This window comes from Gavialis gangeticus, unplaced genomic scaffold, assembly GCF_001723915.1.
Source record: "Gavialis gangeticus isolate Ggan-Ray unplaced genomic scaffold, GavGan_comp1, whole genome shotgun sequence".
NCBI lineage: Eukaryota > Metazoa > Chordata > Crocodylia > Gavialidae > Gavialis > Gavialis gangeticus.
Genome location: NW_017729000.1, coordinates 9,312,953 through 9,338,616, shown reverse-complemented (window position 1 = coordinate 9,338,616; position 25,664 = coordinate 9,312,953). Strand labels below are relative to the sequence as shown.

Below are 25,664 nucleotides of genomic sequence, written 5' to 3'. Positions count from 1 at the left end.
AGCTGCTCTTTATGAGGGTAAGAGGTTTAATCATAGACCTAGGATGGAAGAGAAAAATGCTAGCCAGGCTGCAATCCAATGTTGCTAAAGTCTCTTGGAGGGGTACTTAGGATTCTTATCTCCTCCTCCTCCGAGTGTGAGCTACCTCACAAGGAGTATCCAGCACTTCTCGGGGTCAGGCCCTTTTATTTGATGGCTTCCCAGATGAGTAGCTGTGGTTGTGTTTTACCGATTGCTGTGCTTTCCCAGTATGCTTTCCCTAGGCCTCCAGGGGGGAGAGGCCATACCAAGCCTCAAATGAGCATCCCAGTTCCCCCAAATTCATGAATGCTGCAGATGGAGGAGGATTTCCTGTGGAGTTATTTCTGTCAACATCTCATCTATAGGAAATTCATACAAATAACTGATAAGTGCAATTAATGTGACAAAACATAAATATTTATACACCCATTGAGATGATGTTTCTTGCTAGTTACAAACAAAAGCATCTTGTGAAAGCTGCTTTTTGACAAGTGAGCAAAATATGTATAGAAGGCGCCTCTGCATTAACTCAGCTGTGCTTCATTAACTCTCTGCAAATGTCAAGTGTTTGGGAATAACTAAACTAAAAAATAACAGGGGGCAGCTCGGTGGGAGTTCCTCTGGAAATGCTCAAACTTTGGGGGAGCTGAGTGCCAGCTGGATTGTTCATTGCTGCCTTGTTAAGCCAGAGACGATGGCTGAAGTCACTCATGTATCCTTTACTTTGGGTCTTCCTTTTGAAAAACCACACTCATCGCATTGTGTAGAGGAGAGAAGTAAAGCAGGGGGTACAAATCGGGGGCTGCCATCTCCTGATTTAACCATGTTACCTCCCGCAGCGCCTGGAAGTGGGTTTGTCTTCAGAGGTGGGTCCCATCCTTGGGTTTTCAGATGTGACTAATAGAAAAGTGCATTAGGACCGCCTCTGATTCAAGGTTTGTTTTTTTGCAAATCAAAACCCGGCTGATGAGATTTCTGAAAAGTTCTGCCTCCATCATATTTTTGGTTGTCAGTTTTAACATATCATCTAGATGGATGATGAAATAGCAGGCGATTTCCATATCCTCCCTTTTAGGAGAGGGGATAAATTCATTTTGCCACAATATATTTGGTCTTTCCTGAGATGACTTCATTATGCGCTGTCTGACTGAAAATAATTGTCTGTGCTCCAGGGAAAACATCTAAGGAGCTGCCTTGAATCCAGTCAGTGTACAAACACAGCTTGTACACAACTTTAAGGCTGGATTGTCATATGTATTCCTGTGTCCTTGGGTTAAGTCCTGATAAAAATGGATGGGGCCTCTAAGGATATCTGTAAGAAAGTGGGTAAAGCCATGGATGTTGAGGCTTTTGTGAGTGTTAATACCAGCTTCTTGAACTAGCAGTTTTTAAATATGCCTTTTCAGTCCTTAATTTAACATACGGTTGGTTATTCATTAGACTGACTTTGTTGATGGCAGTATCAATCTGAGTTGGCTAGGTTTGACACATGAATTCTGAATAATAAAAGAACATTTTGCTTTTGTTAGCAAAAAAAAAAATAGTATGTGAGATACAGTGAAAGGGCTGTAAATCATCTTAAAATGTGTTTCATCTCATCTTTTGATTACCCAAATCAAAGTAGTAAAAATCCAATAGAGAATGAAGGCAAGAGCTCTGCGATGCATACCTGCTTTCCATGAGTCTCAGCGTGATGTTGCAGTGTTATTATTAGCCTGATCGTATTGCCTAGGAGTTCGTGTCACGGACCATATCCTCACTGTGCTAGGTACTGCCTGGATTAAAAAAATAAGCCTAAAAAGACTGTCTGTTCCCAAACTGCTTACAGTGTAAATAGGTTTGCAGGTGTTAACTGTTGTCATTCAGTGCTGAGTCTTTCTATGTATGCGTGAGACAGGCCCACTGCAGCTGCCTTGCTTAGTATCATCCACAGGCTGATACTGGGTTTGCAAGGAGAGGTGAGGGAAGCCACTGAAAGGGTTGCATCTTGTTCTCACTGTGGTCAGTACTTAAAATTCCCACAAAATTTGTTGTTGGGATCAGCCCAAGAAAAGGCAGTGCCTTTGTAAGGCTATTGGGAAGGCAGCAGAAAGTGCACAGGGAATGAAAGCATTGTGTGTGGCTTGAATAGCCATCGGAGCCAGAATAAAGGCATATCTATTGCTTTTGTGGAAGCCCTGCTGATAAGCACACCCCAGCTGCTTGCCCCCACTTTACAAGATCTGTCTGCAGCATCCATCAGGGGACATCCTCAGAGCAGTGGTTTGACAAGAGTGGGCAAAGGTGGGCTTTTCAGCAGCACTTTCAGGAGCAACGCGGAAGTCCCCGTGGCCCAGGGAACATCCATTTTGTATGGATCACGAATATTTCTCTTTCCTGCCTGTCCCAATGAACAAAGAGCATCAAGTTTTATTGAGAGTTGGCATGAAGGAACTGAGGGTATTTCATATGCTGCTTAATGATCTATATTGAAAAGCTTGACCCGTTTGTAACCATATGCTTGTGTCCATATTGCCATGTTATTGACTGAACTAACCACAGGGCCCTTTATTCCCTATTTTGTTGAACTCCCCAGAAAAGCTGAGTCAAAGCTGCCAAAAATATTCATATTTTAAAGTATACCTCTCTTATCTGTTTCTTTCCATATCAATATGAAGAGTTTAAAAATCATACGATAAGCTTAAGCAGGTAGACGGTAAATTTTGGATATTTTGGTAAGTTCCAAACTTTCAAAAGCAACCTCTACATTTTTATACCCAAGTTCCTGAATGTTACTTTTCTAATACATCCTGTGGTTTGGGGATTTGTGATATGGGTATGAAATAGTGTGTTTTGCTGGATCTTCAGTTACTGCTGCTTTTGCCTAAAATTAACCTCAAAGTATTGTAAGCAAAAACTCTGACTTAAGATATACTTTTCATTCCTTTGTTCACACTGTATGAAACTTTCTTGCACAAATAGTGCTGAACAAAATGGTACTATTCAATATGAACAAGGATAGCAGAATCCGGCTTCTAGTATTTTAATGTACTTTTAAGTCAATCTGTGGCACTCCCCCATGCAAATAAGCATGTGATAAGGAATGAAATATATCCTTATGCAGAGAGCCTGCAGAAGTCCAATGCACCATTTGAGTTCTACTTCAAGCCTTTACACATTATGTTAGTAGTGCATGGACCTCCGCCAGGCCCTTGGAAAGGAAATTAATCTCATCCTAATATAACGTTTCCTTATAAGAACTTTTAGTACCTGGGCACCCTTTCTTTTCTGGATAAAATCAACAGTACATTTCACTCTTACACCCGAAAAAGTGTGTGTGTGTGTAAGACTTATGAAGTGGTGCCCAACCATTTGGTCCCATAGGCCAGATGAATGGTGCCAGGTCTGTCCATAGGATGGAGCTATGTATCTAATCCATAGGCCTGATCCCACCCCATGGGCCTTGGGAATTTGGCAGCAGCATGCCCTTTGGGAATCACTGTCCTTATTAGGGGTGTCCGAAACAGGCCGTATTCGATATGGATTCAGCCCAAATTGGGGACAGTGATTCGATTTATTGATTCAGATTGCTGTCCCCGATTTGATTCGGCCAAATCCGAATCTGAAGATTCGAGGCTGATTCAGAGAATCAGCGATTCGGACACAGACACAGCTTTAAATGTATTTTCTACATACCTTGAGATACCAGGCAGCTTGTGAATGCTGTGATGCTGCTGTGGATGGAGCATCCTATCAGAGTGTGGGGGGGCCCCCTGCATGCTTGGTGGTGAACCCAGAAGTCGACCGGAAGTACTTTGGGTCCACTTCTGGGTCCACTGGGGAGCACCCTGGGCCCCCCCCAACAACTCCTGGCTCGCTGATTGACTGCGGGGGGACCCCGGGTGCCCCCCCCCGACCCAGGAGGCACCAGTCACTAAACCAGGAGGGTGCAGGGTGGACCCCCTGCGTGCTCCCTAGCGGACCTAGAAGTGGACCGGAAGTGCTTCTGGTCCACTTCCGGATCCACTACCGTGCATGCTGGGGAGTCCCCCGCGCTCCTGTCAGACAGTCCATCCACCCCAGCATCGCAGCATTCACGAGCCGCCTGGTGTCTCGAGGTACATAGAAAAAACATTTAAAGCCATGTCTATGTCCAAATCTCTGAAACTTTCTGAATATCTCTGAATTGATTCGCAGGGTTCCAATTCGATTTAGAGAGATTAAAGGGTCTCCTGATTCAATTTGGATCACCAAATTGGGCCAAACCTCCACCAAATCAAATCAGGGACTGAAACTTTGCACAGCCCTAGTCCTCATATAATTAAGGAATTGATTTAGGCTCCTAGCCTACCATTGATCTCTTAGGAAAATACCTCTTGATGGAAATTCCTTGTGTGGTAAATGCTGAAATAGGCTGTCAGCAAAGAACTGCCATTTTATTTTTTAAATAATTAAAAAAAACCTATGTTATCTACTGTAGGATTGTAGTCTCAGAATTCTGGAAGGAGGCATGTAGTAGTAGGGTTTCAATGGTGTTGTACCTCTAATGGTCCAGGTGATATGCAAGAAGCAAGGGGCTTTGGTGGTATCTTTTATTAAACCAACTCTTGAGATGTTAGACAAACTTTCTAGGTCTAGGAAAGAAACAGGTACTACTGAAGTTAAATAACAGATCAAACAGAAGCCTGTGTTTAACTCCATATCATATATAATCACTTAAAGGAATAGAGGGGGAAACATGATCAGTTTTACTTTCACTACCAAAACTCAGTTGAACAAATCTATTTTAAATTCTTCAGGCACTTGAGGAAATAAAAGCTGTTTAAAAAATCTATTTGATTAGGTGTCCGGTGGGGTGGAAGATGACTTTACATTTCCAGCCAAAGGAAATTTTTAAAAGCCAAGAGGAAATGAACAGCCCTTTAGGATCCCATATTTTCTGTGGACACAAAAGTGACTACAAATTGGCATTTGGCTGTGTAATCCAGCTGATAAAATAACTAAATTATGACTGAAAATGGATGTTAGTAGCTCATCAAAATAATAAAATATAGAGATGTACTTTGAAGGGTAAGGTCTCCTGAGTCTAGTGATTATGCTTTTAAAAATTTGCTGAGAGGAAAAAATGGAAAATATTAACATTCTTTTTTATTGTTTGATTTCATTCTTTTTTTTCTTTTCTCATTTGTAATGCTCACGTACTCAGGAAGTTGAGGTAGGTTTTCACTTTTAAACTGTAAATAAAATAATAGCATTTGCAATATAATGTATATTACATTCTAAACTCTTAATATCCATTATTAACATATATTTTATTTCCAATCCTGCAAAGCCCCCCGTTTTTTTCTATTATGCATCCCATAGATTTGGTTTATCTAATGCATCTGAATGGTTTATCAAACGCATATATTTATTATTTGATGTTTGCTCATTTAGGTGTAATACAAGCTTAACTTTCAGTTATTACTTATGTTTTCTTGCTGAATTATTTGGATAAAGGTTAAAGTAAATTCTAAATCAATCTTATAATACCAGAAATCTTCTCCGAAGGACTGCAGGATAGATTTAGTGACTAGTTTATTTGTAATACGAATAGTTGTGATTTATTTTAGAATTACTTCATTGAGTTTTAAAAGTGCATACAATAAACTGATATCATTTCATTAATGATATGGAAAGGTGCTGAACAGACTCAAGACATTTTGGAGATGTCGATGAACGAAGAAGGGGGGGAATTCTACCTAATTGTCCACGGAGCTGTGTTCATTTCCCCCATCAGCTATGCTGCTGACTTGGGGAAAAATTCAACCCTGCCCGACAGAAAGAGGAAACAGATGCATCCACTTCTGCCTGCATCCCAGCAGGCAAGGCAGATTTCCATATGGCAGTCCAGAGACAAACTTAAGGTGCACCCTAAAACTTTTTTTGTTTTGCAAAGATGCAGCCCAGGGTCCTAGTTCATGAGACCAACTCAGTGTCGTGTACTTACACTTTCTGTTAGGAATGTCTACAACCCAGCCAGATACTCATGTATCCGTTGGGGCTCAAGAATTTGGCCAAATATTTGCTTTAGTTACATCCCCAAGCCACTGGGCATTAGAGGGTTGATGACAGGTTAAACCTGTGCTGTTCATGCAGTGTATGGAACGATGGATTAAGCTAAATTCAGAAATGGGTAGATAGCTTCTAATGTAATCTGCTGGTCAGTAGGTGCATCTTAACATGCACTTTAATGCACAGAAAACTATTTTACTGCACCTTAGAGTGTTGTATCAAAAACCATGCTAATATGCTAATGCGCAATAAAAACAGGCTACTGTGCATTAAACATCATTAAAAAAGTGTGCACTTTCACTACTGTGCATTAGAGCAGCGTAATGCACATTTATTTAATACCTTACATTAGAGGTACTCAATTTAATGTGCAGTAGCAAAAGTGTATTCATGAATGTGTAGACACTTCCAGTGTGTATCTTATGTCCTCCGTGCCTAATCTCAAAGGCACAAATCCCTGTTACAAACCCCAGCTACAAACCCTGGCTTTTTAGCTCAAGTTGTAAAGACTTACGCTTTCAGTTCTGCCTTTTACCTGGTAAATGTCTACTGCTTGCCACAGTGGTGGCAATCCTGGTGGCATTCCATGCAAACACTTTTTAAGGATAATAAGAGCTGTGTCAGCACTGCAGTTTGCTTGCCCCTCTGCAGGGAGCTAACACAAAACCAATATGTTACTGAAACCAGAGTTTTAAGTAGGGCTTAAATACACAATTGACTTTCTGTCTGACCTTTTGTACAGGAATAAATGGGTAAATTGCACCCTTATGACACCAAAACATTTCACCTACAGTATCGTAACTGTGGGGTAGGGACTGGGACTGGGACATCAGCCCAAGGTGCTGATACAGGGAAGGGTGGGGATGGCAGGTAGCAAAAATAGCAGCCACCAGCAGCCCGGTTGCACCATCCACCCAGTTACAGCTCTGACAGCCCTGTTTTCTTTCGTCCAACTGCTTTGTAATCCCTTATATCACTATAACAAGATTATGTAGCTATGAGTGTTGAAATTCTTTATGCTTAGAAATAATAAGTTTTTTCATAATGTATACACTTAAAAGAAGTCATATTTTAGTATAGTATAATAAGGAAGAGCTTAATATAGTCTATTAAATCATATGTCTTGTGTGTATGTATATATAGCTATGAACTGTATATATATAATATATTTTCTTCATTTTTGTAGCTGTTTTTCTTATTTTTCATACTTATTTTCATATGTTATTGTGGGTTACTGTTTGTGCATGTTCTAAAGGCAATATGGTTATTTTGCTTCTTTTTAAAAAGAAAGAAGTAGAACAGGAATAGCAGAAATAGATGCAGGGCAAAAAGTAGGTGCATTTGGCCCTTTTTAAGAGCAAGGTGTGTTTGTCTTAAAATGATCCTTTGACACTGAATTAAAGATAGCTCTCCTCTCAAGTGCCTGCATATTTCATACATCAAGCTTATCCTCTAATCCTGATTTCAAACCCTCCTCCATATGCCAACAACATAGAAATCTTCCTTGGGATTTGAATTATTTAACAGTTTCTGTTACTAAAATTCCAGCAGTAAAATGAACACCTAGAATATTTAAGTAGGTAAAGGAATATTTTGCTACCAAAAAAATGACTGAGATAAAAAAATATATATCAAAAGTGATTAATAATCAATACATTTAGCAGTAAGGTGGGTGCAGTTCATGCTGGTTACAGTTACACACTGGGCTTGTCTACACATGCTATTAATGCAGCTGAAAAACCTTTGGTGCAGTTCATGCTGGAGTCAGCTGCTTCCCAGGTGCACTATCTTCACGTGCACCTGGGACTGCAGCAATTTGAGCCATTGTGGAGCAGCCCTGCGCTGGCAGGGGAGCTCAGGAGGTGAGCCCTGGGTTTCAGGTGGCAGTGTCAGGCAGCGGAGGGGCTGCCCAGTACATGAGGGTGCTACAGCGTGGGGCTAGGCAGCAGGCAGCCCCTGTGCTGTAACACCTTTGTGCCTCAGCCAGCCCCGCCACAGCCTCTATGTCCATTTGAGTGCACATAATTACTCCACTGTAGGATAGTACGTGTCCCAGACATTACGGTCCTGCAGTGGAGTTAATTAGTTTACTGTGCCCTAATGTGTTGACCGATGCTTTACTGTGGAGCTAATTAGTCAACTTTGCAGTAAAATGCACGTCTAGATGTGCCCCCCACCTTGTATCAAAATGAGACTTTCAGCTTAACAAGGCTAAGCAAGTCAAAAGCAAGGATGAGACTCAGTCCTGGGTACCCAGTCCTGCCCTCTAGAAGAAAACAATTAAAATGCTTTCCTGATGTGCATAAAATGAATGGTAAGTAATCATCTTTAGTGTTAGCTTTGAACATCATAACTGGCCAAGGTGTCTCGCTGGGCAAGTTTCCTTATTTGTAATGCAGGAGCAAGGGGGATGTCACAAGAAAACAAATTCCCCATTTCCTGTGGCAGTATCCCGCTGATTTTGCTCTCCCAGGACTCAGTGGAGCATCCCAACTACCCTCCTTTTAGAGAAGGTGAAGCCCCCCAAAGGATGCTCAAAGCAATAACCTTACAATTGCTTGGCAAGAGGCCATGACTGCAAGCTGTCTTCGCTCCCCATAACAGCAGATGCTTCCCCTTGACTGCGTAGGCATTCCAGGGGAAGATCTGGGTACATTGAAGAAGAATGACTCTGGGAGCTCCCAGATCTGCCCTCTCCTTCAGTAGTTCTGTATGCTAAGTCTAATGGATGCTATCGGGCCCACGGGATGAGCTATACTACCAGCTCCCCATCACACAGAATGATTTAAGTTAATATAAAGCAAAGAGGATCACCAGCATGAGGAAATAAAACTTGGCGATTGGGTAACAGGAGGGGAGATGGCATTCAGTGTCCTGGAGACAAAGGGAAGGAAAGATTCTATGGAAGAAATAAGTTAAACTGCTTATTCACACTGATGGATTCTGAATTACCCTCTCAGGGGGAACAAAAATATCTAGGCATCTTTTGAAGCAGCTTTATAAAGTCATCTAGGATCAGCGCTTGTCAAAAATGCACGTAGAAAAATGGATGAATTAAGAAAGGACCAGGAATAGCATGCCAAAAAATCGTAATGTCATTTGTATAAATGCAGGTGCATCTTCACCTCAAATAGCATGTTCGGTTTTGATCGCTTCCCCTCAAAAAGATGGAGGAAGCTATATCGAGTATAGTAAAAACCAGTTATAGGGGCTTGTGCTTGAATCCATATACTTTGGGTCCCAAGTTGGTGGCCTGCTGGAGTGAGAGAGATGTACCCATTATACAAACATTTGGTAGGTGTACAGAATACAAATTCATCAAATGCACGACAGGATTTTCTGTGCTTTCTGCCAAGAGATTTTTACAACCTTCTGTTTGGAAACAGGGTCAGACCCACTAGCAACTTTGTCTCCTAAGTCAGGTCCTATGTTCTCTGCTCTAAATTATGGGAGAATCGAAGCTGATTTTTAAAAAAGAGAAAAAACAGAGCCACATGTTTGCACAGCTGATTTATAAACTGCAAAAGAAGATGGGATTTCATATCTGAATACTGGTAGAAATACAGACTTACATCAGTGCTACTAAGGGTTGCTATAGTTAAAGTTTAGAATTTAGGATGCTGAGAGATGTGGAACCCCCCTCCCCCCACAGTGCATTACCAAAGAAGGATCGTGTCAGATTGACCCAGCTCCACAGTGTCTGAATCAGCTATTAGATAAAAGCGCTAAAAAGCCCCCCTGAAGCGTGCAACCTATACAGGCGCTGGGCAAACTGACGCGATTCCTCTTCTGGGCACGTGCTGCACTCGGTGCAGGGGCACGCTGAGCTGAAAATAAAGCGCTGCTGGGGGGGGGGGTCCACATCTGTAAGCACCCTAATTGTGCTGCATTATACCACTGTAAATCTAGAGGAGTTGCCCTGAGCTCAAAGAATTTGGGGGGAAGGAAGGCTTACACTTGCATGCTGTTACCATGGCACTCCACTTTGGCATTGATTACCTTCTCCAAGCAGCATAATGTTTGCATTATTACCATACGTGGTCACTTCCCGTTGTGAGACGCTATGAAATGAAGTGGGGTTTATAGAAATTATTTAATGAAAATCCAGCCTTGAGAAAGGATTTGACTAAACTGCTCAACCCTGGAACCCTCCCTTATCAGAAGTTTTTAAAGTTGTTAATTAACTGTTAGAACATTATCCTGCTAGTGGCTTTTTATCTTATATGGGGGTGGGAGGCTTTTCTTAGAAAGCAAGAAGGCAGTGGCAGGATTAGTCTGTTTTTCCAAGATTGTAATGGGAAGATTGTATAAGTATTTTCTAAATGTTATACTTTCTCCCCCATTCAGGATGATTATTTCAGAAACTGGAATCCAAACAAGCCCTTTGATCAAGGTAAAGGTAGTAATTTTATTGACTATGCTCTTCTAAAAAAAATTTCATGATATGCACATTCTCTCTGTGTCTTCTCTCTCGCTCTCTCTCTCACTAATCAGTGTGTAGTTCCTGTGTCTAATTTGTTCACATTCTGGGGTGGTTTGAATCAGAGGAGTTGGCTGATCGCTATTTTTTTTAATGATCTTTCAGTCCTATTTGTGTTTGGTGGTAAACTACATGCTTAAAAGGTTCTTTTTAATTGGGAAAGATCTAGCATGCAAACTAAAATGAGTAATTTAGCATACTTTAGTTGTCCTGTTAAATGACTATTTTATTGCTTTTATTGTCTAACAATCAAGTGTACATTATTTGAAATCAGTGGCAGTTTTCTCAGAGATGCACTAAGGATTGGTTGAGATGTCAAAATGCAGCTGTATGTCTGATTTCGTATTTGATACTAACAAGGACACTTAAGACATTGGGTACTTTCCTTATCCCTATTGATTGTCAAGTTTGGGGATGCTCCTATCATCTATTAGGACTAGTCTACCTGGGAAAACTTGCTAATTTTATAGAATTATACCAGTATCTGTGAAAGCACACTTTAATGTAGAAATATACTGGCATGGTCATGTCATTCCTATCTACATTGTTACATTTCCCTGTGTAGACGAGTCAAATGAAAAATAATGCACGGTACATAAAGCACAAACAAGTAGACTTAGATGATTTATTGAATCTGGAAAATATGGTGCTTAAGAGGGAAAAAGTTGAAGGCATACTTTGCTGTTCTGTCAAATGTTGTTCACTTCTAATACTACTGTGACAAATAAGTTATGTAATAAAATGTTTACTTGTGGAAGCAGCGTCTTAATTGATAGAAGATGCCTCCAGTAATTTATCATTCAGTTAATATACTTCACTGCAGTTCTCAGCAATGTTTGTGCACAAATATCTTGCACTGAGATCTGAAACCAGGACCCATAATTCAAAGGTGCATGTTAGCAACTGAATCAAATTGGCATTACAAAGGTTGTTTAAAATATGACATGTGGAACCTGAGCGTACTCTTGAGTGTCCAGAAGTTTGTAGTGGCAAAGAATATACAGAGAAAATGTTCTCAAGTGAAAGGATGCGGCCTGTATAAAACTACTCCCTGACGTGTTGAGACAATCAGGAAGATTGCAAAGAGTTGGCTAATGCACAGTAATGTCAGTTTTGGCAGTAGGACACTGATAGAGCAGTCACAAAGTGTATTGCACAAATGAAACTGCCTGCGCAAACTTTGCAGCCTTAAGCAAAGCTAGTCAGCAGTCTAGTGTACCAGAGTATCCCTGCAACCAAGAGCAGGCTCGAGAAGCAGAACACTCTCTATGACCTAGCCAGGATAACAGACTGAAAACAAAAGATATGGCAGGACAAGAAACCTGTAGGTCCTGCTAAGTGGCTATGTGGAGAGCAGTGGTGAACAGAGAGGTCTTACAGACGATATACTGACATTTACAGAACATAATACACTTTTTGGATTGGGTAGCAGAATTAATTTGTCCTGGAGATCACAGCCAAATGTCAGTGGACGCAGTAAAAGCCCTGATATTGTTACCTGTGTCATGCTTGACAGTTGATGTCAGTTCAATAAGGAACGGTGGAAGTAAAGAAAACGATGGCAATGCATTTTACCGGAAAGGCAGTCATGAAAGCAATGCAAAAGATGATAGGCCATTATAAGATCTTAAATCAGAATGCACCATTTTACCATGGTAATCAATATTCAGAAACATAGAGTAGTTGTGCTCTGGGATGCGCGGCTTTACCATGGTGTGCTCTCAAAGGGATGAAGCCCTGGGGGAAGGGGAGGGTGCTTTTCATTGATTCGTGACAAAAATATATATTTTTAGAATAGCTTCATCCTGTTTTTTGCTTCACTGGACACAATTTTTGCCCATTTTGCATAGACTCATGTGCATTGCAAAAAGACTGGACCAACAGCATCTCTGTCTTTTGGATACTTTCCTGGTGTGCAGTGCAACAAATCTTTTTTTAATTGTAGTGCACAAAATGCCTGCTAGGACAGTTGAAACTAGTGGATTATATCCAGCAAATGTCAGATAGATCATTAACCTATTTCACAGCTTAGAGCACTTTATTGGCTATATGATCCCAGGTTTCCCTGACTAGTTCAGTCATGTCAAGTCTCAAATTCTAGAGCTGCCAGAAGCATAGTATTTCAATTGAAACAGTACCTTTGTGATACCTACTATCCTTGTGTGTCATAGAATTTGTCATCAGTTTCTTTCGAGAAGAGGCCCTGTGGTCAGATATTCAGAAATACATAATTATACCAGTCAAAACAATTAACATAAAATTCATTTCCATGGAAAGAATTCAGCATGGGGCTTTACACCACCTCTTAAGTACTCTTTGGAAGACTTTTCAGATTTAAGACATGTTAGCTTTTTGCTTGACTCTTGGAGGAGGGTGAATGTCACTCACCCTGATTAAAATGACCAGTTAGATGGTAAAGTAATTCCTTGGATGTTAATTGTGCTTTCATATTCAGTAATGGTGTTTGAGGAAAGTAGGCAGGCATATTATTGAACAAACAGTTAAACTCAGCTTATTAAAAAAAAATTAAATTAAAAAATAGCCATCGTATAGCTTTGTTTTGTTTTTAATTCTGTATTTACATGTAACTTGATGTTAAATAAATATTCCATATGCTTCTGTTTATACTTGGTATTACTTGTAGCTGTTTATCATCTTGCATTTCCTGAAACACTAATGTCTTTGATTTTTTAGAATTTTAATTATGTCTGTTTTCCCGTTTCTTATTTGTAATTGCCTTGCTTTCAGATGGCTAATCTTTCTGATCCTACTGTGACTGCCATGTCTCCTTGCAAGGCTTTTCAAGTGACTCTGCATTTCTTTTCCAGAGAATTCAAGCTAGATAGTTATTGTATTCTCCTTACAATAAGCATGTATGTTTGAAATTATTGATTGAGTAGTACAGTGATAGGAACGGATAACTACGTCGCAAACAGTCTGACAGTTAGCAGCAGTCCATTTACTCCTGGCCAGAATGTGCCTGGTATGCCTGTAGGTTGTTACTTTTGAATGAGTATGTGATGGCCTCTAACGGAAGAGGAAAATACATGTAGACTCCCTATCCTAATCTAACATTTTTGTGACGAGCCTTCAATAGTCAGAAATGAGTGAAGTATTGCATCACTTTCAATTTCAAATTATTTATTAAAATGCATCCATCTAGTACTCTGGCTGTATAGAAAATTATTTTAAGATCAACATTTTTTTTTTTGGATACCCAACATACAAATGCAGGAATTCTCCCTTCACCCACTGGATTCCCAGTCATGAAACTTTCCCAGCAAATCATGTCATAATATTCCTCTCCCACGGGTAAGAACAGAGAACAAAACAAATAAACATGGAAGTATGACCTGATAGTTGATTGACATTGTAATGAACTGAAACAAAAATGAATTGAGAATCATATGACTGCCTCTGAGAATGACCAGCCTCCTGTAGTTTTGTGATTTAAACCATTGGATAGTGGCTGGAGTGCTTTCAATGCCCTCAGTGCCACACAATTGCACAGGGTAAAAGACAGTCTCTAAGGTAATGAGGCCTTATATCATGTGGAGATTTATTCTATAACTCTTAAAACCATCACCATAAATTGTTAAAACACAGGGAAGGATGGGAAGTTGGTGCACACCTTAGAACACTGCTGTAATTTGTGTAACCAATTTTTCCCAATTGATTAGCAAAGGGACGCGAGCACAATTAACCCAAGAGATAAAATTGATGTGCACATGGTATGCAATGCTGGCAAGAAAATGCATATGTGCATTGTACAGAGCTCCAGCACCAGTTACACTGGTTTTATCCAGGGTAACTCTACTGATTTTCATGAAGTTACTCCAGACTCACACCAGCATAAGTGAGAACAAAATCCAGCCGTTGATGTAGGTCTGTGTCAGAACAAGAAAGCCATGATCCCCATCTAAGTAGCTTTGAGTAGTGCCTGCAGTAAGGGGACCACCAAAGCTTTCCCTCCTCATAGATGGACTTGGGATGACTGCCTTTCCTTCATCTTGTTTCTTGCTCTCCCTCTGCCCTTCTGTCTTCCACTTTTAGCACAAATGAACATGGGAGTGTATGGAATAGGTTGTGGAAAAGAAGTAATAGGTGTGAGTAATAGAATGAATGAGAAGAAAGAATCAGTAATGATGGAGAAAGCAGAAGGGATATGACATGACAGGGAGTACCAAGTAAAAGCCTAGAGCAGGAGTGGGCAAAGTTTTGGGGGACACTACCAAAACACACACTTGTCACTGGATTTATGACCCAGATACCTTGTTCTGAGTGGACCCAAGCCCTCAGACCACCACAACTTCTTCCATTTGATAATAGGCACATTTTATTGGTACATGGTGATAGCAGATAAGAGTAATACAGACAAAGTAAACAGAATAACCACCCTGATTCTACTTAGCTACCAGTTCCTAAGGCTTCACTAGGAGAATGGTACACCTGGCCAGTACATGAATTCTACCTTGTAGTTCTTGCTTGAATGACAGGTGTCAGCAGCCTTGAAGGTTGAGGGCCAAGGGCCCTCCGTCTCCCCCACCCCCCACCCAGAGGGGTGGGCGAGATAGCATAGTGGTGCACCCGCTGTCCATGGTGGCCTTAGGTTCCCCCCTGGGAGCCCCCTTGCTGCTCTGAAATCTCTCCTTTTGTATTCTTTCTCCTCTAATGACTCATCATTTCCAGGTACCACTGATTGGTTTCCCTGTGGTCAAAAGCATATGTTTCCACAAACCCATTACATGCATATATCTTAATTTGGTCATTTACCAGTATCTTAATTTGGGCATGCCCAGCCTCCTAATTTGATCATTTTACCAAAACTAGAAATCCCAGGGACTTCGCAGTTGGTCATTGTGACCTAATGCCAACATTGCAGAGTCCCTTATCTTTGTTACAGGTTTTTAGGGAACAGTGTGTTGCATATCTTCAGTTTCTTGGGATGCTTGTCTGCTAGCTTCAGACACAGTCTGAGAATGTGAAACTTTATCACAAAAAGACTTTTAGAAAACAACTAACCATTGCCATTCCCCTGGACCATTGTTCAAATGCAATATTTTCTGTACCTACAAGCTAATTCCTAAAAACAAACCTCTAAATATCATTTTATAGGCATCACACACAACCTCGACTTATGAAATGTTTGTGTGCTCGGGGCAGACAGCGGGGGAGCTGTGAGGGACCCGATCCTTGTTGTGGTAAAACGCCCCTTGCTCCTCCCTTTCTATCCACCCCAAGGTGCACATGCCAAGCAGAATAACTTCACATGCCACTCTCTGGCATGTGTGCCCGGGTTGCCTACCCCTGGCCTAGAGCAAGAGGTGAGGGAAATGAAACATTGGTTATATTTCAGACTTGAGCATTGGCATTTGTTTTATGTACAGAAGAAAAAAGAAGGGATGTTGCAGATAGTCTGAACAGCTGGAGTTGGGATCCTCAGAACAGCTCCTGTGTTTTAGGAGCTCAAGGGTCTCTGACAATCTTTAACGTCTTTTACGGTAATTTGAGCATCTCATCTTTTCCCTATATCTATGTGCACTTGTGTATGTGCAGTAAGTGCGTATGAGAGAGAAAGAGAAAACAGAACAGAAGGGGAATGGAATTTCCATGTGGGAAAACAGGGAAAGATGATGCTTTTGTCAAACTGCGTGTCTGTAACTCAAGCTTTATAAGAGTCTTTGGGGGAGATTTTCAAAAGCACCTAAGGGATTTGGAGGCACAAAACTCATTGACTTCAAATAGGACTCGTGTTCTTAAATCTGTCAGGTGCTCTTGAAAATTTCCCCTTTTGTGACCCTTTTGATCTTCTCAAGAGAAAAGTAAAATAAAATCACCACTGAGATCTTGAACAGTCTTGATCTAAGATTATTCACGGTATTGTTGATTTTTCTGACTCTGGGCAAAAAGTACAAATCGTGTTAGAAAATCTAAAATTACATAAGGACACCCATCAACATAAAACCTGTCCCTTTAGAAAGAAGGGGCTTGGTTTTTACTTTTATTGTGCAATCTTTGTTTCTAGACCGTGGAAAGGTCTGTCTTTAGGAGTGACTGAACAAAGCTCCTCGAGGGGCAGTGGGGGGGTGGTTCTTCACCCTTCCTACAAATAACCGTGCACCAGTTAAAGCCATCATAAGTATTCTAATCAGATCAGGATTTACATGACCTTTTGCTGCCTTTCTGTACATCAGCAAAATTCACCCTGAAAGAGCTCTTATAATGAGTTATTATTTCATATTCTAAAAGTTTCTTGTGCAAAAAATAGGGATTCTAGAAATAAAAAGAAAGAATAGAGTTGCTTAGTTCAGGTCCATGTACCTTTAGTCCAAAGTTACCGTCTTTTTACCCAGATAAGAAATTAATTTATCTGCTAGGAGCATAGTTCAATTTAACAATAAAAAATGCAAGATGAACCTCAGTGCTATTGCATGCAACCTCATAGTCAGTGGGCCATCGAGAAACAGATGACCTTTCCTGAAAACAAAAACATAAAGTTTGTACTGCCTTGAAGTGTAAAATTTGGATTTTGTGAAAATTAAACCTCAGTTAATATATGTGTGTGTGTGTGTGTGTGTGTGTGTGTGTATTTTTTTGAAGAGCAAATGTTGAGACAAAAGGAAAGGAATGCTTGCTCCCTTTTCATTTCTACATAATCCATAATAGCCTTGTTATCTAGCAGTTTCCAAATAAAGGAAATGGCACAGTAGGAAGAACTTATTCTAGGGCTCTTAGGGACACTACCAACAGTAAGATAATTTATTTTAAAAAATTCTTTCTTTTTAATCTTTTCCCTCCTGAAATTAAGCTCCATGCAGTTCATTTTCACCTTCCAGTGTTAATTGCTTCTCATAATCCCAGGGGCAGGACCCAGTCTACTGTAACTTTGCCTTTAGAAAAGCTTCCATTATTCATGCATTGTGGGGGTTGGGGAATTCTCCAATTCTTGGGTCCAAATAACATAATCAGATTGCTTGATAAAGGAACCCCTGTCTCCTTCCAACAACGTTTGTGGGAGTTGTGCCATTTGTTTCAATAAGAAATGAATCATTTGGAAACATATTTTGAGACTGGCCTACACTCCATTCTAACATGCATATCATCAATTTCTTAATCAAATCCCCATTACAGAGTTTTTCATCTTGAAGCAATGATAAGGCTGACTTTGGAATCATGTGACTATTAGGTCAGGAACTTGGGCCTAGTAGCAAGACTGCACTACCACTCAGGACTTAGCCTAATGAAGGCATGTGGAGGATCCAGCCTTATTAGTTCACTAGAGTGACATAAATCAGCATTACTCCATTGACTGGTCAGTATTTCAAGCATTTTTGGTTGACGGGAGACTGAACAGGGCACCTGGCTCTTTTCTGAACCAGTCTTCCTTACTTAAATTTGATGAGCATATCTAATTACATTCTTTAGGTCGTCTTTTCTATCCGTGTTTTCTAATGGTTGTAGCGCAGAGGAAAAAAGTCTGCTTTTTTTGCTCTCACATTGGACAAGTAAATTATATTACAAGTAAATACATTGCTACTAACTTTGGTGACAGCAGTCCCTGGAGACTGAGACAAGATACCTTTGCTTAACATGCTATCTCAAGGAAGGCAACTATAACAGTTTGGCAGCATCTAGTGGAATTCTTCTACTTCATTTATTTTTAGCTCCTCAACCTGCCCCATTTCTTGTATTTGCCTTGAACCTATGAGAATCCAATACAAAGGTGAGAGCGCTGCCAGCTGAGCTGTACTAACAACCCATTAGAACTGCAGAGAGCAGGGGAGCCTATAGCCCAGAAATGATTGGTAGTCATTATTATTGAACTGGAGTCTGTCAAAGATGCAGAAGGTAGGAAGAAAGGTAGTATAAGGGGCAGGTTTGGTTAGGATTTTTAAAAAATAAATCAAAGATTTTTATTTTATTTTTTTGACAAGGTCATTTGAGAGTTCTTAAGTAGCTGACAGATCTGACGTATCGTGTTTTTACAGTATCCTTGTGTGTGTAGTGGGGAGGAATCAATTATTTATTTTTTTTTTAGCATAATGCTCTCATTTAAAAGGTTTTGGCATAACAATTAAACATAACTATAACAATGGACATCTCATTAAATATGCCAATAAATTAACTCATTAAGAGTTTAGCCAATATTATGAGTGAAAGCTGTTAAATAAAAAAAAAAATAGACTCAATCCCAGGAAGCCTTATTTTTAATTTCTTCTGGGAGCCACTTCTATCCTTAATAGCTATGCTAAATTTCTAAGTAGGCAAACAGATGTTATTAATTTTTCTGGAAATATGCACGAATTCAAAATAAATTTTTGATAGGTTTAAAGTTTTTGGAAAAAATGTAGAACAGTGTGCAATGTGTTTACCGTATGGCATTCTTAAAGCATCATTACCCAAAAGATAGGAACTGTGGAAATAATGGGATGCACTTTTGTACTGCAGATACATATGCTCTGAATTCAAAATGTTAGGACTACCGAATCATCATTATTATTCCGGATAACAACCCAACAGAAGGACACAATAAGAGGAGAAACCCTTGCTCATACTTAGAGGTTGAGTATTTCCAGAACCATCCATAAGGAGTGCACGTTATTTCAAAAACTGTCAGCTGTCTCTAGGCAACACTCCAACTGTAGAGACACTGCAGCCCTACAATAAAACTCCAACTTTTCTATAGCTGTCTTTAACAAGCTAGATGGTAAGGCTCTTTAGTTTTTATTCTGGCAATGCTTTCTCTCATTTGAGTTGGACAACAAATCCTCTCCTGCCTGTTCTCCAGAGCTGAGATGTGGGGACCAGATGAACCACCAACATATCACTTTACCCATCTCGGGGTAGCAGATACCCAGAGCACCATATTATGGAAATCGTTAGGAGGGAAAACTCATTCAGACAGCAAAAAAAGTCATGTAGCAGTTTCTTCCTAGTGCACTCAGCTGTCTTGGATACCAGTTTTTTCTCCTTCAGCAACTATGTCCCAGTCCCACAAATGCATATCAAGGAAAGCCTGGGCCCAGGGTATTTCTGACTCGGGTGGATTCCCTCACCAACCGTAGAAGCCTGGCTATTTTGCTTGCAAGGCCTTGTATGAAGTTCTAAGCCATTAACACTGCTGTGAGCCAAATGCTGGACCCAACCACCTCCTTCCCAGTGTGCAAAATGCCCAGTGGGGCAATATGTGAGGCCATTTCCATCAGGCTTCCCATGTGCAGATGTACACCCGACTGTTCTGTAGAGTCACTCAGGTATTTTGCTGATGAGTGCCAGGTGAGTCCTGGGACCAGCTTCCAGGCCTTATACATGCTAAGGATAATTAGGATGTCAACATTACACACCCCCACTGCCAGCCTCCCCCCGCCCCATAACATCTGCCCCCTGTTGTTTCATGAAATACCTCAGGTGAGTTAGATTAATAGGAAAGAGGGGAATCATGTATTAAGCCTACTGTTACATGCTGAGGCTCTCCTGTCTGAGGGTTAGCACCTGGCACCCAGTGCCATGCCAGATTAGACCTCTTCTTCGTACTACACCTGGCAATACAGCACTAGCACAACCGTCCTGTCAGGACTGTTGCAGCCAGTGATTCTTCTTGTTTTCTACTGCTTCCCCAAGGGGGATAATTCCCACAGAGAGGAAGACGCAATAGGACAGAGATTTTCAACCTTTTTTAGTCTAAGTACTCCCAGCGGCCGGACATTGAGCAGGGGGGAGGAGGGGTAGCATGTGGCGATGTTTTTCAAATCCTGGAAAGGGACTGCTGGAGGGCATCCAGTCCAACCCCTGTTAAAAGGGCGGCCTTACCCTTTCTCTCCCGCACCCTACCATTGAGCTGCAAGCCTCGAGAAGACAAAGGAATCCTACCGCAGAGGCTCCCTTTTGTGATTTGCATATAGAGGACCCCCCCCCCCAATACATGTAGCAGATAACTATGGTTTACCCTCTGCTCTCAGATATACTTAGGTAGACTGGAGTGATGCTACTGATTTCAGGTGCATCCCCATTCCCCAAAATACCCCTGAGCTGAGCAGCAACAGCAAATTAAACCTCTGAACATGTCAACTCTTCAGAGGAAGAAACAACCAGCTCAGAACAGATGCCAGCCTGTAGCAATGCATAACCTGGGAGCGTCACAATCCAGCAGCTCTGCCGAGGTCAAATTTGTGCCCGGTAGAACCTTGCGTATACGAATGTATGTATCTGTGTTCATACTGCCGCCTCCTCTTCAGTGAATTGTACCTGTCTTTTTTCCAGCTAAATTCAGACTCCAGCTTTCCACAGCACTGGAAAGCAGAGGTAGCCTAGAATTAATAAGCATTCCAAAAAAAAAAAAATAGGTAATGGAAAAATTGTAAGGCAGGCTGAAAATCACAGAACCTTCAATTATTTTTGAACCTGCAATTTTCTGTTAGCCTTGATTAAGATGTTCTTTCGAAACAGCCTAAATAAATCTATTTGCAAGAGATTGTTCAGTGCCGTACCTGCCTGTCTCTGCACATCAATATGTTAGTATTATATGGAATCTTTTCTATTAGTTGGCTTCACGGGGTGATTTCTATTGAATACTTGTATCGCTATTTCTTTTTGGACTGTGATTGTACTGTTTTTATAGGAAAATTGTGCATGAATTGTGTGTGTAAATCATCAGTTAATCAGCACTGTTTTAAGACATGTGGACTAAGTCAACAGAGAACGATTATCACAAGTACTACACATGCAACAAACTGCCTGACATCAAATATATTCTGAGCAGCTATTGTACTTCCTGTTCCACAGCAGCCACACAGGCAAACTGTATGTGGTTGTCTTGTATTACAAGAAAAATACTACCTTCTCTACTGGGTTTGCATGCAACCAACTTTATAATAAAATGCCACAATTAAGGTGATGAGATGGCATCCCTCTCAACGATGGTACTGTGGCTAATGCACTTGACTGAAGATGGTGATCAATAGGTTGCTCTGTCTAGAATTTCATTAGCACTTTGGGAGGCGTTAAGAGGTCTCTTGTTAGTTTTGTCAATAATGTTACTGATTTTTCTTTTAGTATCTCTGACTTCAGTGACCATGAAACTAGCATTCACAGATTTTTAAAGGTCAGTCCATGCTACGTATGGTGCCCACCTTGTTCCCATCAAAGTTATTAGGGTTTTGAGAATGTCATGGGACTCGAAGTTGTTTCCACTGATGCCAAAAGAATGCAGGATCCTTCATTCTTTTTGCTGCAATCCAGTATGTAGGATCTCAGGCAAAATAGTCAACTCTTTTTTCCGAAGAATACCCTTCGCTGTTAAAGCCATACAACTCTGTGGACATACAGGAAGACTGGCCGAATTTGGTCCTTTGTCTCTTAACTACTTTTTCCCATCTGTTTCATGGTGTCAATCATAATAAATGTGGTGGCAATCATAATAAATGACATGCAAGAAAAGTTGATATGCCTAGAGATCTATTTATTTTTTTTATCTGGATAGGAGCTAATTGGAGTCCTATCCTCCACTTAGGCTGAAGGCTGGGGTCAAGGTTAAAACAACTTTTCATAATCAGTAGATGAAAAAATCCATAGACGCTAATACATGTGTATTTGTGAATTAATTAAATAATCATCTCCAATAAACCTAAATACCTAGGTCAGTAAAATACTAATTGGATCACAGTTATTTTTCTTTCCATTATTATTCCATCTAATAAAACAGATTTGTATAAAACCATAATAATAAAAGCTAATCTGAATAATTATCTGACAACTTTGAAGTTCTCTATCATTTGGGATGGGTTTTTTTAATTTAGAAAAATGGAGTTGCAGTGATGTGCAATAAGGCCATTAAAAAATCTAACTTTTTTATGTTACTGTCATCATCATAAAAGAAGTGTAATTGTGCTATCTTGTAAATAATTGTTGCAATCTTCTCAAATTAAAATGGAAGCATAAGTAGGCAAATTTTTCAGAATTCATTCAGCATAATAAACAGTTCGCTTACAGTGAAAGGTCTGAGGCTCCGCTAAGAAGGTATCATATGTACAACACCTCATTTCTTTCACATTTTCTTACGCTTCAGTTCACTTTTGATCAAAGTAAATACACAAAGGTATTTTAATGTTGCTTTAGTAAATAAAGTTCAATCTCTCTACACTTGTCTTTTCTTCTTCTTTCTGTGACTATGGCCTATCAGTGAATCTTGCCTTTCATTTGATACCTATCTTCCTATTGTCAGGTATTGATCAGCAAGTATTTTGAAAATGTCATTCAACTCAGTGATTGAGTTTCCATTGTATTGTTACACCCAAAGTTGGGAGGAAAGATGCATCTGGGGAGCATTGATATCCCAGTCCTGGTTCCAACCATCACTCATGAAACGTACCTACCTGAAGCTGATAAGTAATGCTGTTCTGTTCTACAACGTGTGTAAAAAATCATGTTCTGTCACAGAGGAATTGGCGGGCCGCCTGACACCTAGGCATTGACCCTAGAGGGATGTAGGGTACATGGTAGGATGTACTGCTTGAAGGGAGGCTCTTACATGTGTTCTCTATCACCAAGGAGCACAAGAGCAGAATCAACTGTGCTGTGTAAGTTGAAGTTCTTCCTGGACTTTAATTTGAGACCGTCAGTTAATTCACTTATTCCCCTCACTCCAATCAGATCCTTAGGCCCTGGCTAGATGTACAGGTAAAGTTATAATGGGATGTGCAATCCATATGATCGCATTTCCTGCCATGCCACATGTTCATGGCAGGAGGTGTGATCATGGGATAGAGCCTCAGATCCCATCATGCCTTATTGCTGGCACCACGTGCTCCTCTGGCTGGGAACCCTGTCAACTGATCTTGGTTTCCAGCCACAGGGGCACACGATGTGTCCCTGAGGCTGGCAGCCCGAGCCCCATCAGCTGTGGGCTCCCAGCCACAGGGGTGCACCTGGCCATATGTTCAATTAATGGCATGATAGGAACCAGCCACAAAAGTTATTACACATTTTTTGTGGAATAGTGTTTGTGGCTGGGTCCTTTTTTTTATGATGCTATTAATTCCTTTAATGTATGGCTGGGTCACAACTTGATTAACTGTTTAATTATGTCTCAGGGTAACGTGGCAGGGGCTTTAGTATCAGATAATCACAACTGTGATAAAGGAATGTATAAATAATCCTAGGGCTCATTGCACATTATACCAGTTTTATTAATACAGTGCAAATGAACACTTGTGCAATGATTGTAGTATGACACTTCTGTGAGTTGAGGTGGTTATTCTTTCAAATTCTTGGAAAATTAATTGCTATATGTATATCTGAGAACATATTCTATGAGGGACCAGAACTTTAAAACATAATTCTCTAATTGTATTCCATAGACCACTATTAGACTAGAACCAAGCCATAGAGATTGTGAAGGCAAGTCCACTGCTGTCTACTATGTTCTTGCCTTCAAATAGATGTAATCAAAATACTTTGGGAGGAGGTGGTCATGCTGATACATTTTCTAAATGTGTGGGCACTGTGCTGTGGATGTTATAGTTGCACTGTTATATATTCTGCTTGCACATTCAAATTTAAGATACAAAGAACCACAAATTTGTATAATATCAAACACAGAAATATCAGTAAAGTTTGTACATTTTTGTGCTTAAACTGCATTGCTACGCTATATTAGGAAGGGAGTGTTATCTAGTGGCATAAAAAGAGAGAAATTTGACTCATCTTCTATTGCTAACTCTGCCAATGATTGGGTGTATAACCCACAATACCTCTTCCTCAATCAAGCCATAAAATAAAGATTCTAAGAGTTGGCTATCTCATAGGAGTACAAAATAATAAGTGCTGCTGTTTCAACTCATGTCTGAAACTTGGAAGTTGCTGATCACTTTCTTCCATCTTTCACTTCACAGGAGAGCTTTAAAATGTCCATTCCCCATCCGCTTTTGCATCGTGCATTTTAAAGAGTTTCTGATGGAGCTGGCGTTCTCTTTCTTCCTGGTTCTATTTGGTTTAGTTTTTATTTTAGTATTAAAAGCAGCCATATTCCTTCTAAATTCACCCTTGTCAACGTCTCTTGATTTGTGGTTTTGATTATCCCTCTGATTTTTAACCTTCTTCTATAGAATGAAAATTCAAATACCCTAATGGGTGTGAATTTTTTTAAGTGTCCAGCTTTCACAGCCATACAGGAGGATCAACTGTTTGTAACATTTCAGTAATCTCTGGTGTGTCCTCAAATGTAATTTTCTACAAGCGAGAGCTGCTGAAAGAATATAGAAGACATTTTTGCAAGCACTATTCTTGTTCCTTATTCATCGCATGTTCCATATGATGGTATCAAACTCATGAAATATAGAAACCCATTCACTTAGTCGTCCACCATTTGACCATCAAGGAGTTGCCAACACTGTGCTTTACTAAGTTTGCTAAGTGTTATTGTCTTAGTTAATTAAACACAGGAGGCTTAGTTTCTATGTTTGGGATTTTTTAATAGAAGATTCTCAAGTGAATCAGCACAGAAGTACAAAGTTTTTTATTATAACAGTTAAGTTTACAGATAACTCAGTGATTATAGCTTTTCTGTTCTACCTGCTTGGTAATTTTTTTCCCTAAACCTTTTTTTTTCTTTTTTTGAATGCCATTTCCTCAATGCCAAAACCTTTTATAGCATATCATTCTGACTGAATGTTAATCATAACTGGATTCTCAGGTCCACAATGGAATTACTGGTGAGAGGAAGTGAGAGATCCCCAACCCTGTCTAGTGGTTAGGACACTGACCTGGAAGAGTAACACTCCAGACAAGTCTACACCACAGACTTACCATGCCATACAGCAGTGTGGTCTGTTTGAGGGTGTTGTTGCCCAATAAAGTGCATATGCAGTGTAAATGTGCCCTTAGGTTCAAGCCCCTGCTTTATGCTGTTAGGGCAGAGATCTTCAACATGGATCTGCCACATTGCAGGTGAGTGTTCTAGCCAGTGGATGATTGGCTATTCTAAGATGGACCACATTGTTTTTTGCACTGTAGGTAAAGGCCAAAAAAAATCAGTGTCCTAGTTTTGTCCTAATATAGAATAAGCATAAATACTGATGACTGCTCACCATTTTTTCCAAAGTAGAGTTCTCATTCTTTAGCCAACCCTAGATTT

The 25,664-nt window shown here is 40.3% G+C and overlaps 1 protein-coding gene across 2 annotated transcripts in view; it reads left to right on the top strand.

Annotated features, from left to right (window-relative positions):
* SPOCK1 (SPARC/osteonectin, cwcv and kazal like domains proteoglycan 1) overlaps positions 1-25,664 on the top strand; it is a 694,220-nt gene that overhangs the window by 292,346 nt on the left and 376,210 nt on the right. Inside the window, exons 2-3 of one of the 2 annotated variants that reach the window (XM_019506237.1) lie at positions 5,207-5,215; positions 10,402-10,447. In XM_019506237.1, coding sequence (XP_019361782.1) covers positions 5,207-5,215; positions 10,402-10,447 — 55 coding nt within the window. The remainder of the gene's footprint in view (positions 1-5,206; positions 5,216-10,401; positions 10,448-25,664) is intronic. The other variant, XM_019506238.1, reaches the window with a different exon arrangement.